This window comes from Colius striatus, chromosome 4 (genome assembly GCF_028858725.1).
Source record: "Colius striatus isolate bColStr4 chromosome 4, bColStr4.1.hap1, whole genome shotgun sequence".
NCBI lineage: Eukaryota > Metazoa > Chordata > Aves > Coliiformes > Coliidae > Colius > Colius striatus.
The window spans coordinates 1777190-1788019 of record NC_084762.1 but is presented as its reverse complement, the minus strand read 5'-3'; the positions used below and the strand labels follow the sequence as shown (position 1 = coordinate 1788019).

The following is a 10830-nucleotide window of genomic DNA, read 5'->3' as shown; positions in this document are numbered from 1 at the left end:
TCCACAGCCCGCCTTTTACAAAAAGGCAGCAGCGGCGGCGGCGGCGGCGGCTCGGTGCGGCCTTGGCTCTCGCGGGGTTTCACCCGCCCTGAGCGGCAGAGGCGGCGGCCGGGCGGGGAGCTGAGGTACAAAGCGGCCGCCCGAGCTCTCCCGCTGCCCCTGCGGGCTTGGGGAGGCGGCGGCGGCGGCCGCGGCGCGTCCTGAGGCAGGCGAGCGCCGGTCCCGCTGGCGGGCGGGGGGACGGGGACGGCGTCTCCGTCTTGTTGTGCCGTTGCCGGGTAACCGGAGGCTGGAAAGCTGCTCCTCCGTCTCGCTTTGCCCCGTAGGAGCGCGCAGGATGGACGAAGCCGCGGGGGATTTGAAGCAAGCCCTGCCGAACGTGCCTGACAGCGTTCAGATACACGTGGAAGTTCACCAGAAATCAAGCAGGTCTCTCTGATCAGAACTCTACTTGGGTCTGTTGCCTTGCTGTCTTTCCTACGAGATCTGCTCTGCCAGAGTTTCCACCTCAGGTTGAACAAACCCATTTCTCTCAGCTTCGTCTTGTGTGTCCCGTGGGCCGGTCTCATAAGCAAGTTGGTGCTTCTATTCTGGACTTACTTCGGAAGTGTCATTGTCTCTTGTACAGCAGAGCCCAAAATGGCACAGTCCTGCTCTTCACTAAACTGACAGCTCTTCCTGCTTAGGTGTTAGCCCAAAACTGTCTGCAGTCGCTTTCCAGGCCATTGCCCTCAGTGTGAATGAAGATGTAAAAACGTTGATGCCCTAACGTTGACAGCAACACCCAGCCTTTCCTCCCTAGGCTTACTGGCAGCTCTGCTTAGTCTTTGTGCTACTGAGCACAACCCTTTGAGCTGGACAGTCCAGAAACCTTGTTGTCCATTGATCTAGTCCTTATCTTACCAGTTTGACTGTCTAGATACTGTTCAAGGTGATGCTAAAGTAGAGGTGTAAAATATCCGCTGCTTGCTTTCAGTCAGCCTTAAAAGACGGGGAAGAGCTGCGAATGCATCACTGAAATGGCAAAACTAGGTTCAAGCCTGTCTGAAATCTTGAAATGGTGTTCCTTTTCCTCTGTTCTGTGAATCCTCCTTATAGTGTGTCTCCATCCTGAGGTACCAGGCGTGAAAGCATAACAGAGCTTCCAAGCCATGTGTGCCAGATTCACTGGTTTTCCTACCAAAACACAGATTGCACAACTGATTTCCAGTCCTGAAATCTAGCTGTGTCATTCCATGACCCCTGATATGACTACAAACAGTGTTCTCTGGCTTCGGTTTGGGGTTTCGGGGGGTTTGTTTACTTGGTTGAGGGTTTTTGGTTTGTTTTTGAGACGGCAGCAGTTTTGCAGGTAGGCTTGTGTGTGAAAGCAAGCACTCTGATATTAGTTCCTCCTTCCTTATCACTCCCAGTGCCATAAATAATGCTGTTTCTTGCCTGTCAGTGCGGCCAAGAAGGAAGACGTCAGGGTGAACGTCTTAAAGCTCTTGAGCAGACACAACATTGTGTTTGGTGATTACAAGTGGACAGAGTTTGATGATGGTTTCCTGAACAGCAACGTGCAGTCCGTGTCGATTGTGGATACGGAGCTGAAGCTGAAGGACAGACAGGTATGAGTCATGAATGCGCAGCACTGTTCGTGCCTGTGAATCAGGGCTAGGCAGACTCCTCACAGCCTAAGGACATAAGCAGCAAGATAAGGGCCATAAGATGATGTGTCACCAGGAAGAGGTGGATAAGCTTTTGGTCCTACATCTTTAGTAAGGTGTGGAACAGAAGTAGTGTTTCAAAGTTAAATGCCAGCTCAGAACTGTAACTTCCTTGCTTTGTGATTAGCTTTGAATGAGGAATATGATGCATGACAGGCCTTTCTATGTCTGTTCTAGCCTATTGACTTGAGCAAAAGCAATCTTTCCCTTCATATTTTTCATCTGAATGAAGAAGGACCAAGCTCTGAAAACCTGGAAGAAGAGAATGAGGATATCATTGCAGCCAGCCACTGGGTGCTACCAGCAGGTACCCATGTCATATTTCTGGGAGTTCTAGAGCAATTACAATGAAATAAAATCTTCAAAGGCTAAAAGTGTTTGTGAGGTTACCTGTTATAGGTGTTATTTGTACCTGGTGTGTAACTTTGTCCTTTGTGGGTAGAATCAATATGTTTTGACGTACTTCGTTGTGGTTTTTACTGAACTACTGTGGGTGATTCCACACCACCTCCTTCTGTAATACTTGTGGGTGAGTGGAAGTAAGTGGTCATATGGAATACAATGTATAGTTGTAATCAGAAGGATGGAGACCATAGAATCACAGGATGGTAGGAAGGGACTTTTAACTCTACAAGCTGCCTTCCAGGTTTTTAGTTGGAGATTCACAATAAACTCATTGTTTTAAGCACTAATTTTTCTACCTTTAGCTTCCAGCCCTCAAGACAGTGCTGCTTTTATGTTTGGAACAAACAAACAAAGAGATTTAGAGCCCCCAGAGTGTCTTCTGAAAAGAAGTATAAGTCTATATTGTGACAGGCTTGGCTGTTCGTATCCTGTGCTTGGGTAGCTTTTTGCACCTGGGAGAAGTATAGGTGTGAGCTTAAGCTCAAAGAGATGGTGATTCCAAGATGTTTCTTGCTCTTTCCATGTTGTGAAAAGCCTAGCTAAAAGCCTATTCATTACCTTTCTCTTTAGGAAGAATTCAGTCTGACCCTGAATGATAAAACTGAGCTTAGAACCCTCCTCCCAGCCTAGTTTTTCATAGCTCTTTCTCTTGGGGATATGGAGTCCCATCCACTATCGAGAATGGAAAGAATATTCTTACTTTCATGTTAGGAAATGAAGAAGATTAATTTCTCCTCACGTTTCTTTGAGGAAACAGAAGTTGTGAAACTGCTGAATTTGTGTGTTAGAAAGTAGTGTTTGCATTTAGAGAAAAATAGCAGTTGTGGGGGGTTTTTTCCCCCATATGTATTAATTCCTCTTGTAAATCTGTTTTTAATCCCTGATTCTCAACTAAAAACATTTGAGAGCTGCTTTGTGCTGCAATGGTAGGTTACAAGTTCCCAGAATGGTTTCTCTGATATCAGATATCCAACATACTCCTTTTGCAGCTGAATTCCACGGCCTTTGGGAAAGTCTTGTGTATGACACTGAAGTAAAGTCACACGTAAGTTGAAAATGAGTAACGGTTACAATTGCTTGAGGAGGAGTGAGTGTTGATAAGTGGCCTGCTTGAGGCTTGCTGCATCCCATGGAGAAGCTATTTGGAAGTCACAAGCTCAAGAGAGAGTTCTGGGGTGTGCTTATGACACTTGTATGTTTTGTAAGGTTGTATAAGCTTAGCCATTTTACAAAGCTTTCTGGTTTTGTTGAATTGTCTATGTAATTTTTGGTAGTTATATACTTCTCTGTGCACTTAACCAAAGAAGGCAGAGCTGAGGTTTGGAGATTAACCATCACAGCCCAGATGTATATCCATATGGACTACTGGGAAGTCAGCTTTGCAAAGAGCGTGTTCCCCTGTGAAATTGGGTTCCGTGACATTCATGCCATGAATTCTGAAACTGTGTTTTAAAGACACACTAGAAGTGAGAGGATGGCAAATGCAAATCATTTCACATCCTTAAAGCATCTCATTTGTTCATGTAACAGTCCTGGAACTCCGTTTGTGCCCAGTATACACTCTTCTTTTTCCCGAGGGTGGGAAGGAAATGAATTTCCAGCCTTTGCAGAGAGAAAATATGACTGAGACATGACCCCCCCCCCCCCACTTTTATTCTTGTAAAGGACACAATGGACATAATTATGTGATCTTTCTACTTGTATTTGCTGATATGTCTCTAATCTCTGTGTCTCTCTTTCTCTTCTTCCATTAGTTACTTGATTATGTGACGACAACGTTACTATTTTCTGACAGAAATGTTGACAGCAACCTGATAGCGTGGAACAGAGTTGTCTTGCTGCATGGTAATAAATCATCCCTTTTAAACCACCAAGTAGATTCATTGCCCATCTGTTTATACTTTCCTTCTGGAAAAAAAAGCTTGTATTGAACTGCTGTGAAGTTAGGTGACCCAAAAGCAGCAGTGTTCTGTGTGTGATACAAAGTTAAATGAAACATCAGGGAGAAACCAATGCTCACACGGACTGTGTTTTGCAGGAATTGAGATTCTAAAATGTATAATGCACTGAGAACAGCTGGGGAAGGTTTCATTTTCCTTTTAAGTGATATTAATCCTTTTTCTGTTAAAGTACAAAAATAATGCAGGTACTGAGGCTATGAGGAGCCATTTATTAGTTATGGTTCTATCATTGTTATTGTATCATAGTGTTTTATTTTTTAGTTATAGCTTTATGAAGACTTCTGAGGAAAGTAAAAAACCTGTCTGTGTGCTGTGTTATTAACACTGTGAGTTCTGTTGCCAAGGATGAGAGCTGTGCTCTCCCTAATTTAGCTACTGCTCTTTCAGTGAAGCTATAATCTTCAGTCAGTCCTAGTTTGCTGGTGGAGGTTATACCATAAAGGAGACTAACATCAACTGAACCTGATTTCTTGAACCTGATTATACTTAAGTAATCACTATTTATCAGTTTAGCAACTGTAGGATGGTTCTGTTTGGAAAAAGAATGATTTCAGGCTGTTAACAATATACCTATGAGAGAAGTATTTGGTTTTTGTAATGAACTTGTTATTGTGACCTCAAAGAACTTAATGCTGTTGTTACCAGTTTGTGTAGCACCCAAACATCAACTTCCATACATTCTCACTCTTTAATTATACTCACCTGTTTGGAGAAAGTCTGTTTGGCCCTTGTTGTTGAGCCAGATCCTGAAGGTTTCTCCCAGAGCGTACTCGCTAAGATGCTCTGGTTTGCCCCAGGGTCAGGAAGACAGAAGTCTGAGCCAGCACTGTTATTTTGAGAGCCTGAGCAATTGTGAGCCCTGCTGGGTGACACTTTGCTTCTGTGGCCCTTGAGTATTTTAACATGATGGTGTCTGCATACAAACTACTACACCAACTACATCATCAACTGCAAAGGATAGACGTCAAAAGCTCAGCTCTAGGGCTGCGGTGGAGTAGGCAGCCTTCTCGGAATGCCCTGGGGGCTGCAGTCCTTGCCTGCTGGGGTTTTATTCTCCAATTAACGTCGCAATGAAATGCAGTAGTTAAAAAGATATTGGGTATCATTAACAGTCTGTGTAATGCACGGATTTGATTTCAATCCAGGCCCTCCTGGAACTGGGAAAACCTCCCTGTGTAAAGCACTGGCTCAGAAGCTGACAATTCGACTGTCGTACAGGTGATTGTTTCTGCCCATTTTCCACCTTGCTTTATGATCATTCTTTGCTCTTTTTCTGCCTAAATATACTTCATGTTTGAGCTCAAGTAACTGGTGCCAAGCGCTAATGTTCACGGTTCTTTTAGAGTGCAGCTGGCTAGCAATGAAATCAGTCTGACAGACTGGTTGGAATATTCTGATGCCTTTTAAAGTGTGTGACTATTTGTGCCCAGGTATGCAAAACTAATTTCAGTGGCCATGTAGTCACTTGTCTGTGCTCACACTGTACCTCAATGAATATTAAAAGGCAAAGGATCACAGAGCATTGAGCATGCTGTTGGTATCTTAATGTTCAAGACAGGGATTTTAACAGGTAGTGATGTTTTTAACCATTTCTTTTCTTGTCCTTGGCTTGTATGAATGCCACAGGCTGCAGAGGTCAGTCTGTCTCTCAGACAAGTGATATGAATTAGCCTTAAACTTCACAGCAACCCTAATCAATTTAGATGGGGGGAAAAAAAAGTGCTGTAAAACACTAGATGTAACATGAATCATGTGTAATTCTGGGAGCTAAACTTACCATAAATGTGGCTGTATACTTATTCACAGAATTGCAGGGCTGAAGTGGAGGGAATGAGACTTAAGGGAGTTAATGATGACACTGACTTTTATCTACAGTAAAGCTGATGCTTCTTTTTCCCTTCGTACTTTAGGTACAGGTATGGACAGTTAATTGAGATAAACAGCCATAGCCTTTTCTCTAAATGGTTTTCTGAGGTATGTATCGATGTAGATGATAAAGTACTTTGTGGTTGGGAAACTACACTGTTTCTGTTGAGCTCCTTTCATGAAATAACTGTGCACCAAAGGTTACTCAGAACAATTGATGTGTTTGAGAACACTGAAACAGAAGCTATATTCCCACCTTAAAATATGGGGAGACTTGGAAAGTCATTTGCTAAGGAAATATTTAAATGTCCCCTTGTGTTGTTTTTCTAGAGTGGCAAGCTTGTAACCAAGATGTTCCAGAAGATTCAAGAGTTAATTGATGACAAGGATGCTCTTGTGTTTGTACTGATCGATGAGGTATGGCTCTGGTAGGATTGGTGGACGTGGAATTTAGTACAGAGTAAACTGGTGGGAGGGAGCTGGGACAATGTACACTGGGAAGGAACAATAAAAGCTATAACTTTGCTTTTTTTTGTAATTGACGTGACTTTGTGCAGAAGAGTGACTTTTAATCCTGGGAGGAGCACAGTATGGTTTAGCCAGCAAATGCCAGCTGAAAATGAAGCAAAACCTTTCTTGGTGGAACTTCCCCTGCTGCTGAGTGTTCACAAGTGGAGTGTTGTTTTAGGCTTCAAAGTAGCCCAGATTTGTATTAATTGTGTTCTTACATCTATGGTAAAGCTCTAAAAAGTGCCGTTATGGTTCGGTTCGTTGTCAGACTTGCATGCATAAGCAACTCATTAAGGATGTGCTGTATGAACTTGGCTGTGTTGGAGTTCCTCTGGGGAAGCCCATTCTATGTTCAATATGTGCTTTATTCTGGGGAGTGTGTCCCTCTGCCCCCAGATTTAATGAAAATAAATAACAGCCTCCCTTCTGCTGCCTGAGGGTTTAGACACCAGACAGGAGGCCCTGAAGGTCTTTTGTCTGGGTGGTTTGCTTGCTGCCAGCCCTCCAATTCCTGAGGGGGGTTTTTTGGCATTTACTGACTTTTTTTGTTGGGTTTTTTGGGTTGTTTGTTTTGTGTTTTGTTGATTGATGGCTGTTTTTTATTCATTTATGTAGGTAGAAAGCCTGACAGCAGCCCGCAGTGCCTTCAAGGCAGGCACAGAGCCCTCGGATGCGATCCGTGTGGTGAATGCTGTACTGACACAAATAGACCGGATCAAAAGGTAAACGAGTGCTGTTGCAGCAGCAAAAGGTAACCCCCAGTTTCAGAACTCCTCAGAGATCTTAATTCCTATGTGATATACTCAACAAAATTGGTCAGTGAAGTGTTCTTTAAGGGTACTAGTTAAGAGAATTAGTAGGAGTAACCCAACAGAATATTTTGCATGTAACTGAGTGAACAATCAAATCTCCAGATGGTATATTGCCCTTAAAGCTCGGGAGAGATCCAGGACAGGTGGTTGTGGCATCTGCTTTGGAGAGACAGGAATAAGATTGAGGAATTCCTCCATCATCTACAGCTTCTGGTTATCAATCTATAGAGCAGACTTGCACAGACATGGCTTAGAAGCAGTCTTTAGTGCCACTTGGCCCTCTAGATTTGGTGCAGTGTACCATCTCTTGCGTTATTCCTTCTGTCTCCCTCCCTTTTGTGGGTGTACTTGGCTCTGTTCACAGAAAGAAGGGTGCCTCAGTATTTGGCACTGTCTTGTGGCTAATCAAAGTGGCTTATTCATATGCAAAGGTTGACAGGCTTCATCTGGGAACAGCTATGATTAAGAGTGGTCTTTCAATACTTTGCAGAGCAGGGGGATGCTACTTTTCTTTTAAGCTCACTCTAATGTCATCTGCAGCTAGAGTGTGTCACCCTGCCAGTTACTCTGTGGTTTCTACTGCATTGAAATGAAAAACACAGCAAGGTTCAGATCTATGAGTCTTTCATAAGCTTGTTTTTTGTGGCAAAAACTATGCCAGTAGGGTCTAGATAGTTTGTGTGTGTGTCTTCTGAAATAGGTCTGTAGACAGCTGAAAGACAGAGACTGTGCTTTGAAATAGGTTGATGGTAAGGGGCCGAGAGCTTAGCATCAGTAATTGCTGGGTGGCAAGAGTGATGTAGCTGCCTATCACATGGAACGGCTTGAGTCAGAAGAGAGAACGTGTCCCTTTGCCAGTCACAAAAGGAGATCATTCTTGTAGCTGTGACCTAAAAATCTGCTTTTATCTTGAAGGTATCCTAACGTAGTTATCCTGACTACTTCCAATATTACGGAGAAAATTGACATGGCTTTTGTAGACAGGGCTGACATAAAGCAGTACATTGGACCTCCATCCATTGCAGCAATATTTAGAATATATCTGTCTTGCTTGGAAGAACTGATGAAGGTAATGTTTTGAAAGCAACACTGTAAAATGTCATTTTTAAGTAAATCTGCCATTTTAATAATACTTCCTAAATTACAACAGTACAGAAATGTCATTCCACTCTCGCTGTAGAACTGGATTTTGAGTGTGTTTGCTTTGTACAACAGTGTCTGACTCTTCTTTCCAGTGTCAAATAATATATCCTCGCCAGCAGCTGCTGACACTCAGAGAACTGGAGATGATAGGCTTTGTGGAAAACAATGTGTCAAGGTTAAGCCTTGTACTGAAAGAAATCTCAAGGTAAGAGTCTGAAAGTCTACGTTTTGTATATATGTGTGTCTCTCTGTGTGTTTGTGTCTAATGAGTTGTGGAATGATGCCTAAAAGTAGTTGAAGTTCATAACATGTCATCGTTTTACCTGTTTAGGGTTAGTGCAAAACCTTTCTGGGGACAAAAAGTAGAAGTGATGAGGATTTGCCAGCATTTCTTAGTGTCAGATCTGGCTTGGCTTGGTACTGCTGCTGGTTTCCATATGCTCTTTGAAGTCCTCTTTGCAACTCGCTGCCTGGATCAGCGAGATGCCTTATGTTTCAGTGGCCATTGTGACTTGTAGCACACTCAGAAAGTGTCTTGGAATGCCTTGCAGTCTGCTAAGTCAGGTTTTAGCATGGAGATGTAACTGGAGAGAAGCAAAGGGGAAAAGAGTGAAGTGTAAATGGAGAGTGCTCTGATTTGCTGAGTGTGCTAGTAGAGCAAATAGTCTTTCACAGCAGCACAACAATTCTTGTAACAATAAAAATGATGCTCACAATATGAAGCTGTATTTTTTCCCCAAAGTGCCAGTCCCTGTGGAACAAAACAAAGTCCATAGAGTCAGGGAGGTTTGTTTTCCTCTGTTCCTGACCTGTGAAGTCTTAGCCAGTGAGGAGTGGAGTTAGAAGCAAGGAAGCTTTGGCAGGCATGGTGGTTTGGGTTTCCTTAGAGCAACTAATGGGAGAAACACAGGAAAGGGAAAGGTGGAGATTTATCACCTGAGCAGCACTTGTGTCTCTTTTACTCTAGAAGGAGTGAAGGTCTTAGTGGCCGGGTCCTGAGAAAGCTGCCTTTCCTAGCACACGCACTTTATATTCAAGTAAGTTGATTATATTCTACTAGGTTTACTCATTACATTTTGAGTTGGTTTTGGGAAGACATTTGCACACTGCCTGCAGTAAAAAATTGGGCCTAACCCCCCCTTCTAATCTAAATTGCACTGTTTCTGCAGCTGTGTAGACTGAAACAATTCTGTGCTGACCACAGTCTGAGGTTGAAGGTGGGTGGGACTGACCTGTCCAGTGCCTTTCTACTTACATTGATCTTGGTTGTCTGGTAATTTCTTGCTGAAAGAAAGCCCTCTGCCACTTCTGAAATAACATGTTAAGAACTTTTCCTGAAGCAAACCCATGGTAACAGTGATTGACTCAAGGCTTTGCCTGGCTTGACTTTGACTTTTTTATGCCAGCTGGTCTAAAATAAGCCAGCAGTTTTAGGTTTTGAAGCATTTGTAACATGGAAGTCAGACATCTCTCTGAAACACTGTGGTTTGTATGCCAAATACTACGTGTGCCTATGGCTGTAGGTGGGTTTAACAAAACCTTCTCTTCTTTTCAGTCCCCCAATGTTACAATGACAACGTTTCTTCAGGCTCTTTCACTTGCAGTAGACAAACAGTTTGAAGAAAGGAAGAAGCTTTCAGACTCTGTGTGATACTCCACACCTGTGGGATGGACTGCCAGCGCCTCAGAAAACCTGGAATGCCTCATCTAGTTTTTCAAACCATTTATTAATAAACAGTTAAGAAGTTTTACAGCACAGTCTTCAAAAGCTTCATTTCCATTGAGAGGGTTGTAAAAAAGCTCTTGCTGAAAGTCAGGTCTTCGTCTTTTGCAGTTATTAAAAGTGGTCAGATGTGCTCCTTGTTTCTTAGTCACTAACTTCCTATCCATGCATCAGTTTTGATACTTGCCACGTGTTTGATAGTTTTACTAGCAGTAGAAATTCAAGCTGCTTCTGTCATAAATGAACTATTTGTTATTGCTTCAGAAACAACAAGCATGGAACCAGGAAGGGTTCAACGTGCTCACTGATAGCCCAGACCTTTTGATAGTGACATCTCTTCATCTCTAGTGTCAAGTATCTCTTTAATTACGTCCATTTAATTAATTGAGGCCATTTTCAGCCTGTGCAGTTCTGCTGATACATGGGTTGGTGCTATGGCTGGCAGCACTTCCATCTTTTATTAAGACCTTTGAAAAGGATCACCATGAAACAGGTTGCATTTGTTTTGGAGGGAAGTATTTTCCACTCCTTTTGTTGAAGAGACATTCCTTTGTATCCAAGAGAATAAAGTACATGAAACTAGACTGAGCACATCAAAAGCAGAGCCTTCCTGCCAGCCAGGGCTCAGGCCACAGAGCTGAAAGAGGGTGCTTGGGAGGTTCCAGGCCGAATCCACACGTTTTCTGCAGGACAAACAGAAG

The 10830-nt window shown here is 43.1% G+C and overlaps 1 protein-coding gene across 2 annotated transcripts; it reads left to right on the top strand.

Moving 5' to 3' along the window:
* The first annotated feature begins 37 nt into the window (after positions 1-37).
* On the top strand, positions 38-10155 carry TRIP13 (thyroid hormone receptor interactor 13). 2 transcript variants are annotated; one of them, XM_061995436.1, is made up of 14 exons: positions 38-125; positions 327-429; positions 1445-1610; positions 1887-2016; positions 3104-3159; positions 3869-3959; positions 5221-5293; positions 5986-6049; positions 6272-6358; positions 7067-7173; positions 8179-8332; positions 8499-8611; positions 9374-9443; positions 9962-10155. In XM_061995436.1, the coding sequence occupies exons 2-14, from the start codon at positions 338-340 to the stop codon at positions 10055-10057; spliced, it is 1299 nt and encodes a 432-aa protein (XP_061851420.1). In that variant the 5' UTR covers positions 38-125; positions 327-337; the 3' UTR covers positions 10058-10155. The 2 variants fall into 2 exon arrangements, with proteins under 2 accessions (XP_061851420.1, XP_010203425.1); XM_010205123.2 differs by having other exon boundaries at positions 47-429.
* Positions 10156-10830: the final 675 nt, after the last annotated feature.

What these genes read in the sequence shown, in the direction of transcription:
- TRIP13 (XM_061995436.1), top strand. Translation starts at nt 338, where the DNA reads ATGGACGAAGCCGCGGGGGATTTGAAGCAAGCCCTGCCGAACGTGCCT. An exon ending in GCTTGGAAGAACTGATGAAG is followed by an intron (nt 8,333 to 8,498) that starts GTAATGTTTTGA and finishes TCTTCTTTCCAG; the next exon opens with TGTCAAATAATATATCCTCG. An exon ending in CACACGCACTTTATATTCAA is followed by an intron (nt 9,444 to 9,961) that starts GTAAGTTGATTA and finishes TCTTCTTTTCAG; the next exon opens with TCCCCCAATGTTACAATGAC.